Raw genomic sequence first — 16,096 nt, 5'->3', positions numbered from 1 at the left:
ACTCCGTCTCAAAAAAAACAAAACAAAACAAAAAAAACAAAAAATTGGCCGAGCGTGGTGGCGGGCGCCTGTAGTCCCAGCTACTCAGGAGGCTTGAGGCAGGAGAATGGCGTGAACCGGGAGGTGGAGGTTTTAGTGAGCCGAGGTTGCACCACTGCACTCCAGCCTGGGTGACAGAGCCAGACTCCATCTCAAGAAAAAAAAAAAGATTCCATCATATTCCTTGAGAGCATAGCGTTGCCTTTATTCTAAGCAGGTATTACAACTTTCTTATTTAAGTTCTATTTTTTTTTTGAAGTTACCATTTCAGGTCACAGTGTATGTCAGATTTAAAATGTACACAAATAGTTTTCTTGCCTTGTTAAGCTGATTAGCTTTGTTTCTGTTTTCTTTTTTTGTTCTTGTGGTTGAGATGGAGTTTCACTCTTGTTGCCCGGGCTGGAGTTCAGTGGCATGTTCTCGGTTCACTGCAACCTCTGCCTCTCAGGTTCGAGCGATTTTCCTGCATCAGCTTCCTGAGTAGGGATTCCAGGTGCCCGCCACCACGCCAGGCTAATTTTTTTATTTTTATTTTTAGTAGAGACAGGGTTTCACTATGTTGGCCAGGCTGGTCTCGAACTCCTGACCTCAGGTGATCTGCTTGCCTTGGCCTCCCAAAAGGCTGGGATTACAGGCGTGAGGCACCTTCCTCTGCCAGCTGGTTAGCTTTGTAAGAAAATTACAATATTTTTTAAAGTTGGGGCCAGGCATGGTGGCTCATGTTTGTAATCTCAGCACTTTGGGAGGCAGAGGTGGGTGGAGCACTGAGGTCTGGAGTTCGAGACCAACTTGGCCAACATGGTGAAACCCTGTCTCTACTAAAAATAAAAAAAAATTAGCCGGGCATGGTGGCGTACGCCTATAATCCCAGCTACTTGGGAGGCTGAGGCACGAGAATCGCTTGAACTCGGGAGGCAGAGGTTGCAGTGAGCTGAAGGTTGCAGTGAGCCGAGATTGCGCCACTGCCCTCCAGCCTGGGTGACAGAGCGAGACTCTGCCTCAAAATAAAAGGAAAAAAAAAGTTGATGCATGACTTTGTGTATTAGTTTCCTGGGGCTGCTGTGAAAAGTACCACCTGCTGGGCAGCTCACAGCAGCAGAGGCTTCTCCTCTCAGTTCCGGAGTCCAGTGCTGGAACTCCGGGCATCCTTTGGCTTGTGACTTCATCACTCCAGTCGCTGTCTGTGGTCACATGACCTTCTCTCCTCCCTGTGTCTTTTTTTTTTTTTCTTTAGAGATGGGGGTCTCGCTCTGTCGCTCAGGCTGGAGCGCAGTGGTGCAATCGGAGCTCACTGATTGCAGCCTTCAATTCCTGGGCTCAAGTGATCCTGCCACCTCAGGCTTTCAGCGTGCTGCGATTAGAGGTGTGAACCACCCTGCCCGGCTGCTGTTTCATTTTACCTTCTATCAGCACTTAGTACGAGACATTTTTGAAATACTGTAAGTCAGTATTGCAGATTTAATGTTCAAAAGGTACCATAGGCTGGGCATGGTGGCTCATGCCTGTAATCCCAGCACTTTGGGAGGTCGAGGCGGGTGGGTCACGAGGTCAAGAGATTGAGACCATCCTGGCCAACATAGTGAAACCCCGTTTCTACTAAAAACACAAAAATTAGCCGGACATGGTGGTACGTACCTGTAATGTTAGCCATTCGGGAGGCTGAGGCAGGAGAATCGATTGAACCCAGGAGGCGGAGGTTGCAGTGAGCTGAGGTCAGCCTGGCAACAGCACGAGACTCCTTCTGAGGGGAAAAAAAAAAAAGTCGTGTAGTTGTTTTTGTTTTTGTTTTTTTGAAACAGAGTCTCACTCTGTTGCCCAGGCTGGAGTGCAATGGTGCCACCTCAGCTTACTGCAACCTCCGCCTCCCAGGTTATAGCGATTCTCCTGCCTCAGCCTCCTGAGTAGCTGGGACTACAGGCGCCCCCCACCACGCATGGCTAATTTTTGTAATTTTGATAGAGATGGGGTTTCACCATGTTGGCCAGGCTGGTCTCGATTTCTTGACCTGGTGATCCACCTGCCTTGGCCTCCCAAAGTGCTGGAATTACAAGCGTGAGCCATCGTGTCTGGCCTGGTACTGTGGTTTTGTCGACCCCAAGTGTATGTGTTGGGCCTATCCAGCATTGAGATGTGGTCCCTGGGCTGAGGGGAGGGCAGGGCAGTGTCAGGCAGTGAGGTGAGGTGTGTGCTGTCAGTGTAAGAACAGTAACACCCGGGAGGGCTTCCTGGAGGAGGAGGAGGCTGTGTCCATCAGCTGAGAGGGCTCGAGACCGCTGTTGTGATTCATGGCAGCATTCGCCTTTACAGATCTGAGCTGTTCCAGTGTGTTGCTGGATGTCCCCTCCACAACCCAAATGAGCGACTAGGAGCTCAGCTGCCCCAGCCCCCTCCTGGGGGCCCAGAACACCTCGTGTCCATCTCGGGCACCCCTGCCACCCTCACACATGGCCCGAGCCAGGCACTGCTCGAGGCTTCCCCTGCGTATGACTGGTGGGCACCTGGCTGAAGCTGGAGGGATGCTGAGGCCTGGAGCTGCTGAGGTGGGAGTGGAAGCCCCTCCATTCAGGGAGCCCACGGCCCACCGAGACCCTGGTGGCTGGGGCTGAGACAGGGCAGCACGGGGCAGTGAGAGGGGTTTGGAAAGGGGAAGTGTGCTGTGCTCTGGGGACGCCCGGTAGAGGGAAGTGACGTTATGTTGGTGCAGTGGCTCACGCCTGTCATCCCAGAGCTTTGAGAGGCCAGGGCGGCAGGTTCGCTTGAGTCTAGGAATTCAAGACCAGCCTGGGCAATGCGAGGGAACCGTGTCTCTACACAACAAAAAAATTAGCCCGTGGGGTGGCATTCGCCTGTGGTCCCAGCTGCTCGGGAGGCTGAGGTGGGAGGATCCCTTGAGCCTGGGAGGTTGAGGCTGCCATGAGCCGAGATTGCTCTGCTGCACTCCAGCCTGGGAGACAGAGTGAGACCCCATTACAAAAACAAAAAGAAGGAAGTGACGGTCAGCAGGTTCGGGGAGGCAGAGGCGGCAGCCTGGGCGTTGGAGCTGGAATGGAGGTGAAGGAACTGAAAGCAGCCGGCGGGCAGGGAGGGGCAGGGCTGGCAGGGCCGCCGACGGAGACCTGGGCAGCCCGGGGCCGCCAGACATGGCTTTGCATCTTCAGATGGTCACATGGGGGCTGCCCTATGGAAAACCTCAAGTCCTCATTGCCAGCTCCCACTTGCTCGCTGGAGATGACGTGGACAGTCTGGAGATGATGTGGACAGGACCACCTGTCTCGCTGTCGAAAGACGCCTCTGCTAATGTGTCTTGGAGAGTTTTCTAGTCAGGAGCTCACTTAAAAATTTTGAAATGCAACCACGAACAACGATAATATAACGTACGTGAAATTTCATTTGTGCAAGTTTCACAGAATTCATGTCCTAACCTTGATTTTTTCAGAAGAAGGTAAATCATGAACGCCTTGGTGTGAGGGGTGGTGCCTGGTCCCTGCTGGCGAGGTGCCCTGGGGAATGGTGCCCATGCCTGGTCCCTGCTGGGATGGTGCCCTGGGGGATGGTGCCCTGGGGGATGGTGTCCGTACCTGGTTCCTGCCAGGATGGTGCCCTGGGGGATGGTGCCCACGCCTGGTCCCTGCCGGGATGGTGCCCTGGGGGATGGTGCCCACACTGGTCCCTGCCGGGATGGTGCCCTGGGGGATGGTGCCCACACTGGTCCCTGCCGGGATGGTGCCCTGGGAGATGGTGCCCACACTGGTCCCTGCGGGGATGGTGCCCTGGGGGATGGTGCCCACACTGGTCCCTGCCGGGATGGTGCCCTGGGGGATGGTGCCCACACTGGTCCCTGCGGGGATGGTGCCCTGGGGGATGGTGCCCACACTGGTCCCTGCCGGGATGGTGCCCTGGGGGATGGTGCCCACACTGGTTCCTGCCGGGATGGTGCCCTGGGGGATGGTGCCCACACTGGTTCCTGCCGGGATGGTGCCCTGGGGGATGGTGCCCACACTGCTTCCTGCCGGGATGGTGCCCTGGGGGATGGTGCCCACACTGGTCCCTGCCGGGATGGTGCCCTGGGAGATGGTGCCCACACTGGTTCCTGCCGGGATGGTGCCCTGGGGGATGGTGCCCGCACTGGTCCCTGCCGGGATGGTGCCCTGGGGGATGGTGCCCGCACTGCTTCCTGCCGGGATGGTGCCCTGGGGGATGGTGCCCGCACTGCTTCCTGCCGGGATGGTGCCCTGGGGGAGTGGGTTGGGGGGTTTCTTGGCGAGAGTGGGCAGAGCTGCCCGTAAACAAACGTGTTTCCTCCTGTTGGCGTCTGTGGTATCGCGCTCTTTGGTGGTAGGAACGGGGTGTCAGTGACCTGGGGCTGTCATGTCAAAGGGCCACAAAGGGAACATCTTAAACAACAGATACTTATTTCCCCCAGTCCCGGAGGCTGGAGGTCTGAGGTTCGGGTGTCGTCCCGCCGCGGTTCTGGGAGGGTGCTGGGGGTCTGAGGTTCAGGCGTTGTCCCGCCACGGTTCTGGGAGGGTGCTGGGGGTCTGAGGTTCGGGTGTCGTCCCGCCGCGGTTCTGGGAAGGTGCTGGGGGTCTGAGGTTCAGGTGTCGTCCCACCACGGTTCTGGGAGGGTGCTGGGGGTCTGAGGTTCAGGCGTCGTCCCGCCGCGGTTCTGGGAGGGTGCTGGGGGTCTGAGGTTTGGGTGTCGTCCCGCCGCGGTTCTGGGAGGGTGCTGGGGGTCTGAGGTTCGGGCGTCGTCCCGCCGCGGTTCTGGGAGGGTGCTGGGGGTCTGAGGTTCGGGTGTCATCCCGCCGCGGTTCTGGGAGGGTGCTGGGGGTCTGAGGTTCGGGTGTCGTCCCGCCGCGGTTCTGGGAGGGTGCTGGGGGTCTGTTCCAGGCTTCTCTCCAGCCTCTGGCGGGGCCTCCGCTGCTGCCCCTTCCCACCAGCCTGTGTCCAAATTTCTCCCCCTTTTAAGGGTACCCATCATACTGGATTAGGGGCCCCTAGTAACCTCATTTTTTTTTTTTTTTTTTTTTGAGACAGGGTCTCACTCTGTCACCCAGGCTGGAGTGCAGTGGCGCGATCTCGGCTCACTGAAGTCTCCGCCTCCCAGTTCAAGTGATTTTCCTGCCTCAGCAGGAATCCCAGCTCCTGAGTAGCTAGGATTACAGACGTGTGCCACCGCGTCTGGCTAATATTTGTGTTTTTAGCAGAGACGAGGGTTCACCATGTTGGCCAGGCTGGTCTCGAACTCCTGGCCTCAAGCAACCCACCCACCTCGGCCTCCCAAAGTGCTGGGATTACAGGTGTGAGCCACTGTGTCCAGCCCGAGCGACCTCATCTTAATTTAACTAATTGCATCTGCAATGACTTATTTCCAAATAAGATGGAATTCTGAAGTATGAGGGATTAGGACTTCAACATTAATTTGGGGGGCGGGGGCGGGGTGTTCAAACTGTAACAAATGGCAGCGAGGTCCTTGGATGGATGAGCACAGGATTATAGCTGAGGAAGAATATTTTTACAAAACTAAGCTTCTAATCCTTTACTGAGGCATAATTTACATGCAACAAACAGCACTTGTTTAACAAGTATAATTTGATGAGCTCGAACTCTTGGGTGGTGCTGCCAGTGGTTTTGGAGACACAGGCCCTCCCCATCATCCCAGGAGCTTCCTGCAGCCTCTCCCCACCTCCGAGCCCAGGCAGCCCCCGGCCAGCCGTCTGCCATTGTGGACTCACTTCTGTTGTCTAGAGTTTCCTATAAAGGGAATCACACACTCGTCTTGGTGACTGTCTTCTCTTACTGAGCATAATTGTTATGGGATAATCCGTGTGGTGTGGACGTGACCTGTATGGGGGACGGAAGGCTGAGCAAGGAGGTGCCCCAGGGCGCCGAGGCTGGGACAGAGCCCAGCAGCCCTTTCTTGTGCCTGAGCTGCCTCTGCGGTTTGGAGCATCCCTGTGTTTACCTGCTCACCTGTTGATGCACGTTTGCACATTTGGGTTGTTCCCAAACCTTGGCTTTTCTGAGCGAAGCTCGTGTGAACGTTCGCGCACGAGTCTTTCTGGACGCGTGGTTTTGCTTCTCTGGCGGGTGCCAGAGTTGTCGGGTCCTGTGCTGTTCAGCTTTGCTGAACTGTTTTCCACAGCGGCTGCACCATTCCATGTGCCCCAGCAGCTGAGCAGGCTCCAGGTGCTCGCGTCCTCGAGGACACATGGTGTGGTCTTGCCTCTTAGTCCCGGCCACTCTCACGGGGGAGCTCACTGTGGTTCCGGGCGTACTTCCCCGACAGCTGGGGAAGCCTCTGTCCGTGTCTGCCTGCTGATGTTTCTTCTTTGTGATGTGTCTGTTCAAAACGTTTTCCCATTAAAAAATTAGTTTCACCAGGCCACACGGTGGCTCGCGCCTGTAATCGCAGCACTTTGGGAGGCTGAGGTGGGAGGATCACCTGAGGCCAGGAGTTCGAGACCAGCCTGGCCAACATGGTGAAACCCTGTGCCTACTAAAATTACAAAAATTAGCGGGGTGTGGTGGCGCACACCTGTAATCCCAACTTCCCTGGGAGGCTGAGGCACAAGAATCGCTTGAACCCAGGAGGTGGAGGTTGCTGTGAGCTGAGATCGCACCACTGCACTCTAGCCTGGGCAACAGTGAGACGCCATCTAAAAGAAAAAAAAAATTAGTTTCACCAGGCCACACGTGGTGGCTCATGCCTGCAGTTGCAGAACTTTGGAAGGCCGAGGCTGGTGGATGGCTTGAGCCCAGCAGTTTGAGACCAGCCTGGGCAACATGGTGAAACCCTGTCTCTAAGAAATTAAAAAAAAAAAAATTAGCTGAGTTTGGTGGTGTGCACCTGTGGTCCCAGCTACTCAGGAGGCTGAGGTGGGAGAATTGCTTGAGCCTGGGAGGTGGTGGAGGCTGCAGTGAGCCCTGATCATGCCACTGCACTCCAGCCTGGGTGACTGACACCTTGTCCGAAAACAAAACAGTTTCACCAAAATAATTATGTAGAACAGTTCTTAGAGTAGCTGAGTTAAACTTGGTCAGGACAGATGGCTGTGGCCACCTCTGTCTTCCTCGGAGCACTCCTGGCCACTGGCAGTTTCATTCTAGAGCCAAGGGTATCTTGCTTCCACTTTAAAATGGTGATTTATCTATTAATTACTTTTTTTTTAGACAGACTCTCGCTCTGTTGCCCAGGCTGGAGATCATTGGCGCCATCTCGGCTCACTGCACCCTCTGCCTCCCAGGCTCAAGTGATTCTCCCACCTCAGCCTCCTTAGGAGCTGGGACCACAGGTGCGCACCACCACGCCCAGCAAAAAAAAATTTTTTTTTTGAGACAGAGTCTCACTCTGTCGCCCCGGCTGGAGTGCAGTGGCACGATCTCAGCTCACTGCAACCTCTGCTTCCCAGGCTCAAGCGATTCTCCTGCCTCAGCCTCCTGAGTAGCTGGGATTACAGGTGCCTGCCATCACGCCCAACTAATATTTGCATTTTTAGTAGAGACGGGGTTTCACCATGTTGGCCAGGCTGGTCTCGAACTCCTGACCTCAGGTAATCCACCCACCTCGGCCTCCCAAAGTGCTGAGATTGCATGTGTGAGCCACCGCGCCCAGCCAATGCCCAGCTAATTTTTTTTTTTTTTTTTTTGAGACGGAGTCATGCTCTGTCGCCCAGGCTGGAGTGCAGTGGCCGGATCTCAGCTCACTGCAAGCTCCACCTCCTGGGTTCACGCCATTCTCCTGCCTCAGCCTCCCAAGTAGCTGGGACTAAGGCGCCCGCCACTTCGCCCAGCTAGTTTTTTGTATTTTTTAGTAGAGACGGGGTTTCACCGTGTTAGCCAGGATGGTCTCGATCTCCTGACCTCGTGATCTGCCCGTCTCGGCCTCCCAAAGTGCTGGGATTACAGGCTTGAGCCACCGCGCCTGGCCGCCCAGCTAATTTTTGTACTTTTTGTAAAGACTGGGTTTTACCATGTTGCCCAGGCTGGACTTGAACCCCTGACCTCAAGTGATCCGCCTGCATTAGCCTCCCAAATTGTTGGGATTATAGGCCTGAGCCACTGTGCCTGGCCTGTTATATTACATTTTAAGCAAAATTTTATTTTATTTTCCTTTTTTTTTTTTTTTTTTTTTTGGAGACGGGGTCTCGCTCTGTCGCCCAGGCTGGAGTGCAGTGGCCGGATCTCAGCTCACTGCAAGCTCCGCCTCCCGGGTCTACGCCATTCTCCTGCCTCAGCCTCCCGAGTAGCTGGGACTACAGGCGCCGCCACCTCGCCCGGCTAGTTTTTTGTATTTTTTTAGTAGAGACGGGGTTTCACTGTGTTAGCCAGGATGGTCTGGATCTCCTGACCTTGTGATCCGCCCGTCTCGGCCTCCCAAAGTGCTGGGATTACAGGCTTGAGCCACCGCGCCCGGCCTTTTTTTTTTTTTTTTAATTATTGAGACTCACTCTTGTTGCCCAGGCTGGAGTGCAATGGTAAGATCTGGGCTCACTGCAACCTCCACCTCCCGAGTAGCTGGGATTACAGGCGCCTGCCACCATGTCCTGCTAATGTTTGTATTTTAGTAGAGATGGGATTTCACCATGTTGGCCAGGCTGGTCTCAAACTCCTGACCTCAGGTGATCCGCCCGCCTCGGCCTCCCAAAGTGCCAGGATGGCAGGTGTGAGCCACCACACTAGGCCTTAAGCAAAATTTTAAATGAAAGATTTAAATGGAGCCTAATGGAAATGCAGGTTTCAAGTCAGAGGCAAAACAGAGAGATCAAGGGTGAATGTGGTAAAACAGTGTGAGTTGATGTTTGAGAGGGTCCTTCATGCCGGCTGAGTTGTTTGGAATTTGACCCAGGGACGGGGGGTGGGGGGGCCCTGGGGGAGGAGCCAGAGGCCTGGGATGCCGCATGCCAGGCGCTGCCAGCAGGGGGCACCCAAAGCGTCCTGCCCTCCCCGTCTCATGTCTCATGCCACCGCCTGAATCACACCTGCTGTTTTACCTTTTTATTAGAACAAACAGCCTTCCCAGCAAAGCTCCTTAGGGACGCAGGGAAAAATAACCCCACTCTGTGCCCTAAATTAATACTTTGAACACACAGTGCAGCAAATGGAGTGTGTTCATCGCGGTCTTCAGATTTCCTGGCTCTGCGTCCTGCGAAACGGGATCTATCCAGTCTGTGACCAGGGCACATTCGTCCTCACATGAGAGGCTGGAGTGAGTGGGAAGTGTGTGTCCTCAACAGCAGTGCACCTGTTCAGTCCTCAGAGGCGCTCATGACGGACACTCGTCACTTTCTGGAGTCTGTTGGAGAGAGGATTTGGGATGGGCACCGCCACTTCCAAGATGGCCCTGGTGGCTGGGAAGGTCCCTCTTCCTCCGCTCCAGCTGACCCAGGGAGGAGGCTGGAAGCCACGTTTGGCGGAGCCTGTTTGCCGGTGGCCGTTCTGCTGGAGACAGGCGCGTGACCTTGTTCCCCGCACCCCAGGGAGGGTTGGCAGACCTCGTGCCAGCACGGGATGGCACGATGGGTGGGAGCACCCAGGCTTTGGAGCTGGAAGCACAGGTTTGCTGTTGAATCCCTCCTGGCTGTGCTGGTTTTGAGGCCCTCAGTTCCTTAGCGTGCACTGTGGAGAACTCCTCCCCCTCTCCTGGTGGCTGTTGGGGTTTGAAATGGCCCCCAAAAGCACAGCGTGCTGGCGCATTGCCTGCCTGGCAGGACAGGCCCCATGCAGCCCCCCTCACTGCCTGCACAGTGTGACTGTGGGCAGCGGCCTGTGCACCTGGGGCAGAGCCTGCACAGTGTAACTGCCCAGCGGCCTGTGTACCTGGTTATCCGTGGTTGGGGCGGAGCCATGCGTGGCTTTGTGCCCCTAGCACCTGCACGGTGACGCGGCTTGTGAGTCCGGAGCTTCAGGTTGTTGTGGTCACCAGAGTGGTTATACTGATGCCCGTTTCATAAGCGATTCTCTTTGAAGGGAAGGATCTTGAGATTCGTGACGTATAAGTAAAGCACATACCAAGAAGCCTCAGAAAAAACTGAGGTGGCCTTTGTAGGAGACAGCAGAGGCGGCGTCCCTCTGAGGGTCTAGGGTAGCTGTTGGGCAGCCTGACATCAGTGCAGCTGCAGACGCCCCTTGGACCCTGCAGCCCACAGCACCCACTCTTTGGAGACTTGACACCTGTGCCCCAGTGTGGATTGGGAGCTCCTCTCTGAAGGGGCACCTCACACATGGGGGTTGCCACACGGGGACCTGAGATGTACCAAATGCCTGTGAGCCTGTGCAGCAGCCACAGGTGTGCCCAGCAAACAGGTGTGTGTTCTGTGGAAGCAGCTGTCTGCCTACAGGTGTGCCCTGTGAACAGGGGTGTGTCCCGTGAGTGCGCCTGTCTGCCCACAGCTGTGCCCTGTGAACAGGGGTGTGTCCTGTGAGTGCGCCTGTCTGCCCACAGCTGTGCCCTGTGAACAGGAGTGTGTCCCGTGAGTGCGCCTGTCTGCCCACAGCTGTGCCCTGTGAACAGGGGTGTGTCTTGTGGCCAGGTGTGTCCATTAGATGGTAGACTCCTCCAGGCCGGGGCAGATGCGTCCCACACAGAATACAGGTTGCGAGCTCGAGGCCCTGAGTGGCCCCGGGTGCTTCTGTTTTGGGGTTTGCAGCTGCTCTTCTACTACAGTGGGGTTGATGTGGCCCCACGAGCAGATTTCTGATGCTGAGGGATTATCAAATTTGAAATGTAAATTCAAGTATTCTCCCAGAACTTCCCTGTTCTGGACTTAGAGAGATTATGTGTATTCTTAATACTTCCGCAGCCGACTCATCTCTTTTGAAGATGATTGATTTTGTCAGGGTGTGGTGGTTCACGCCTGTAATTCCAGTGCTTTGGGAAGCGGAGGGGGGAAGATCGCTTGAGCCCAAGAGTTTGAGACCAGCCTGGGCAACACAGCAAGACTCCTGTCACTACAAGAAATGAAAAAGTTGGCTGGGCGCGGTGGCTCAAGCCTGTAATCCCAGCACTTTGGGAGGCCGAGACGGGTGGATCATGAGGTCAGGAGATCGAGACCATCCTGGCTAACACGGTGAAACCCCGTCTCTACTAAAAAAATACAAAAAACTAGCCGGGCGAGGTGGCGCCTGTAGTCCCAGCTACTCGGGAGGCTGAGGCGGGAGAATGGCGTAAACCCGGGAGGCGGAGCTTGCAGTGAGCTGAGATCCAGCCACAGCACTCGAGCCTGGGCGACAGAGCGAGACTCCGTCTCAAAAAAAAAAAAAAAAAAAGAAATGAAAAAGTTAGCCAGGCATCGGGGTGTGTGCCTGTGGTCCCAGCTCCTCGGGTGGCTGAGGCAAGAGGATTGCTGGAGCCCAGGAGTTGGAGGCTGCCGTGAGCCGAGATCGTGCCACTGCAAAAGATTGTTACTTTTTTCCTTTTAGTGAACAGATAACTTTTTTCCCAAATGAAAATTTTATTGTTTTTTTAACTATAAAATATCTGAGTATATAACTGATTTTAAGCTGCTCTGATTGAATAATAATGCATTTCAGAACTTTTGATTTAAGTTGAACTTATGTAGAAGTGTGAACGTTGTACAGCAGCCGCTGCTTCTATAAAATCTCTGGCATTTTTTTTTCTTTTCATTGTTCTCCTTAATTCTTACAGGCTCTGTTTTCCTGATGAATGAAGAGACATTTTATTCATGTAGGAAATTAAATATGATCGTTCAGCTTCCTAGCCTGAATACAGGGTGCCTGGAGCTTTTGATGGTTCCCATCACGTGGCCCAGAGCCAGGTGTCACTTGTGGACTCCCCAGCTTCGGGACTGAATGGTTGTTTTCCTGGGTTTGAAGTGTGTTTTGGTCACTTGCCCGATGCCTAGTTAATCCGGGTGAAGCTGCGCCTGGTGGGGCACCTGCTGCCCTGCTCTCCCCAAACCCCTGGGCCTGCCCCGCCCTCCTGGGGCTCCGACACGCCCTCCGGTCGAGAACCACCGGGCGGCCTCAGCACATGACCCCCTCCCCACAGCCTTCTCCGAACGTTTTGTCTGCCCCTTGTTCTGCTGCTCACACCCACACGCGTTTGCCTCTGGCCCTCAAGCCCGGGGCCAGTGTGGGGCAGGATGAGCCCTTTGTTCTCTGCCGGCGTTGAGGCAGCTGGAGTCAGGCGGGGGCCTGGTCTTGGTGTCACGGGGGCCGGAGACCCTGCCTGGAATGGTCAGCGGTCACTGCCGCCACAGCCCTCGTGCCCAGTGGGGAGGACGCGAAGGGGAGGCTGGGCCTGGTCTTCTGCAGCCCGTCTCCCAGCAGGCAACACCAGCTGCGGGGGCCTGGGGACCCTGCACCATCCAAGGAGGGGATGGCCCAGGACCCTGAAGGCAGAGCTTTCTACCTCATCTTCCCAGCCTGTGAAATGGGAGAATAATTACTTTCCTCAGGACATTTTAGGCTGGGCACAGTGGCTCACGCCTGTAATCCCAGCACTGTGAGAGGCTGAGGCGGGTGGATCATCTGAGGTCAGGAGTTTGAGACCAGCCTGGCCAAAATGGTGAAACCCCCTCTCTCCTAAAATTACAAAAAAATCAGCCAGGCGTGGTGGCAGGTGCCTGTAATCCCAGCTATTCGGGAGACTGAGGGAGGAGAACCACTTGAGTCCGGGAGGCGGAGGTTGCTGTGAGCCGAGATCAAACCACTGTACTCCAGCCTGGGTGACAGAGCGAGACTCTGTCTCAAAACAAAACAAAAAAGGTATTTTAAGGATTATTTCTGATGATGTTTGAAAATACTCTGTTGGCCAGGCGCAGTGGCTCAAGCCTGTAATCTCAGCACTTTGGGGGGCCAAGGTGGGTGGATCATGAGGTCAGGAGATCGAGACCATCCTGGCTAACAGGGTGAAACCCCACCTCTACTAAGAAATACAAAAAATTAGTCGGGCATGGTGGCGGCGCCTGTAGTCCCAGCTACTTGGGAGGCTGAGGTGGGAGAATCACGTGAACCTGGGAGGCTGAGGTTGCAGTGAGCCAAGATCGTGCCACTGCACTCCAGCCTGGGCAACAGAGTGAGACTCCGTCTCAAAATAAATAATAATAATAAAAAGAAAATGAAAAGATTCTGTCATGACTAAGGGAAGGTCGTAACAAGTCGGAGCATAGGAGCGCGTGACACAAAACTGCCGATCCTCCGGCTCCGGCCGGTCCCCCATGAGGGCTGCGTGTGGGGGCTCCTTGCAGAAAGGACATGGAATATTCCAGCGTTTGCTTAGTTTTCTCCTATTAAACACATTTAGCGTTTCAGGTGAGTCCTGCTTGACTCATCAGCTGGAAAATGGAGTTTGTAACAGGAGAGACCCAACCACTGTTTCCTTCCCAGGCAGGGCTGCGGGGTGAGCGTGTCTCCTTATGATTCGTCTGTAAGTTCTAGCCCCCTAGGACCTCATAGTGTGACCTTATTGTAAACAGGGTCACTGTGGATGTGATTAATTAAGACGAGGCCATGGGGCTGGACCCTACTCCCGGACAACCAGCGTCCTTGTGAAAGGGCGACATTTGGACACAGACATGCACCCCAGGAGAAGCCGTGTTGAGACGGAGGCAGAGCTCGTGCGACGCGTCCTCGTAACGCCGGCTCGGGGAGGGGCTGGAACAGGCACCCCCAGCTCGGCTGACATCCTGATTCTGGACCTGAGAACAGGTTTCTGTTGTTGAAACCTCCTAGGCGAGGGCCCTTGTTAGAGCGGCCCCAGCAGACGAGCACAGGCTGAGGACGCACATCCTTGTTAGAGCGGCCCCAGCAGACGAGCACAGGCTGAGGACGCACATCCTTGTTAGAGCGGCCCCAGCAGACGAGCACAGGCTGAGGACGCACATCCTTGTTAGAGCGGCCCCAGCAGACGAGCACAGGCTGAGGACGCACATCCTTGTTAGAGCGGCCCCAGCAGACGAGCACAGGCTGAGGACGCACATCCTTGATCCGAGGAGGCAGGAGAGACTCTGGGGCGCACCCGACTCAGAAACGGTTCCGCGTCTCCCGTGGCTCCGCGAGGCGGGGCTGTCTTCTGATGAGGGGTACCCAGAGACCGCAGTCATGTCTCGGACGCCCGGGGTGCTGGCATCCTCAAGGCCTGAGCTCCCTCTAGCCCTGTCCCGGTGCTGGGCAGCGACCCAGCCCTGAGCCAGGAAGCCTCCCTCTTCCGGAATACGTGAGCTGGTTTGAGCTCAGAGTTTTGGAAACTTTCAGGACTAAGGCTATGAATGCTTTAAATCCTTATTCTGTGGGGTTTTTGTGTAGGAAGTTTTATTCTTTTTTCTTAAGAATGTTTCTGGCCGGGCGCGGTGGCTCAAGCGTGTAATCCCAGCACTCTGGGAGGCCGAGGCGGGCGGATCACGAGGTCGGGAGATCGAGACCATCCTGGCTAACACGGTGAAACCCCGTCTCTACTAAAAATACAAAAAAACTAGCCGGGCGAGGTGGCGGCGCCTGTAGTCCCAGCTACTCGGAAGGCTGAGGCAGGAGAATGGCGTAAACCCGGGAGGCGGAGCTTGCAGTGAGCTGAGATCCGGCCACTGCACTCCAGCCCAGGCGACAGAGCGAGACTCCGTCTCAAAAAAAAAAAAAAGAATGTTTCTTCAAGCGTGAGGGATGGCCACGGTGTGGGCCATTTAACCGACTTCTTAGTTGGGGTAAGAGTTGCTTCAGCCGTGGCTGGGTGTTTTCATCATTTCTGGGATATGTGAGTTGCTGTGTGTGGGATTCTGTTCAGAATCCCATTAGCCTCCAGCACGGAAACGCATGGCAGACGTCCCACCCCGGACGCACTGGTGCCCTCCGGCGTTTGCTGCCCTGTTTCAGGCAGACACAGGCCCCGTGCTGCACACCTGTGGGTGGGCTCTCCGGTGGGTCCTTCTCCCACTGGCCATGCTCTGTGCCGCATGGCCCTCCTCCCGCCCCCCGCCCGGCGTCTCCCGGGCTGCCTCTCATGGCCTCTGCCTGTGCTGAGCTTGGGTAACTCTTGTTCTTACCTCCACAGAGTCTGTAAAAGAGGCGACACCAGGGCTTCCAAATGAACAACCGAAAGGAAGATATGGAAATCGCGTCCCACTACCGGCACCTGCTGCGGGAGCTCAACGAGCAGAGGCAGCACGGTGTCCTGTGCGACGTCTGTGTGGTCGTGGAGGGCAAGGTCTTCAAGGCACACAAGAACGTCCTGCTGGGCAGCAGCCGTTACTTCAAGACACTCTACTGCCAGGTGCAGAAGACGTCGGAGCAGGCCACGGTCACGCACCTGGACATCGTCACGGCCCAGGGCTTCAAGGCCATCATCGACTTCATGTACTCCGCACACCTGGCGCTCACCAGCAGGAACGTCATCGAGGTGATGTCAGCCGCCAGCTTCCTGCAGATGACGGACATCGTGCAAGCGTGCCACGACTTCATCAAGGCTGCACTGGACATCAGCATCAAGTCGGACGCCTCAGACGAGCTTGCGGAGTTTGAGATCGGTGCCTCGTCCAGCAGCAGCACGGAAGCTCTCATCTCGGCCGTGATGGCCGGGAGGAGCATCTCCCCATGGCTGGCACGGCGAACGAGTCCTGCCAATTCTTCCGGAGACTCGGCCATCGCCAGCTGTCACGACGGAGGGAGCAGCTACGGCAAAGAGGATCAGGAGCCCAAGGCCGACGGCCCCGATGACGTTTCTTCGCAGTCTCTGTGGCCCGGAGACGTGGGCTACGGGCCTCTGCGCATCAAGGAAGAACAGGTTTCACCGTCTCAGTACGGAGGGAGTGAGCTGCCTTCTGCCAAGGACGGGGCAGTGCAGAACTTCTCGGAGCAGAGTGCTGGCGATGCCTGGCAGCCCACGGGCCGAAGGAAGAATCGGAAAAACAAAGAGACCGTCCGGCACATCACACAGCAGGTGGAAGATGACAGCCGGGCCGGCTCCCCGGTGCCGTCCTTCCTGCCGACGTCGGGGTGGCCGTTCAGCAGCCGAGACTCAAGTAAGCCTTTCGCTTGTTACAGGGGCTCAGCTGCCCCCGTGTGTCCAGGCCTCACGGCTGTGCGCTGTGGCGATGCAGTGACA

The 16,096-nt window shown here is 55.8% G+C and overlaps 1 protein-coding gene across 7 annotated transcripts in view; it reads left to right on the top strand.

Annotated features, from left to right (window-relative positions):
- Positions 1–16,096, top strand: part of ZBTB46 (zinc finger and BTB domain containing 46) — a 97,770-nt gene that overhangs the window by 27,898 nt on the left and 53,776 nt on the right. For all 7 annotated transcript variants that reach the window (XR_012419653.1, XR_012419652.1, XR_012419655.1 and 4 more), the window contains exon 2: positions 15,047–16,013. Coding sequence is in view for 3 of the 7 variants with exons in the window: in XM_045364161.2 (XP_045220096.1) it covers positions 15,080–16,013 (934 nt within the window). In the remaining 4 variants the exon portion in view is untranslated. The remainder of the gene's footprint in view (positions 1–15,046; positions 16,014–16,096) is intronic.

The sequence above is a fragment of the Macaca fascicularis genome, chromosome 10 (genome assembly GCF_037993035.2).
Source record: "Macaca fascicularis isolate 582-1 chromosome 10, T2T-MFA8v1.1".
Classification (NCBI taxonomy): domain Eukaryota; kingdom Metazoa; phylum Chordata; class Mammalia; order Primates; family Cercopithecidae; genus Macaca; species Macaca fascicularis.
This window is presented reverse-complemented; position numbering and strand designations above follow the sequence as displayed.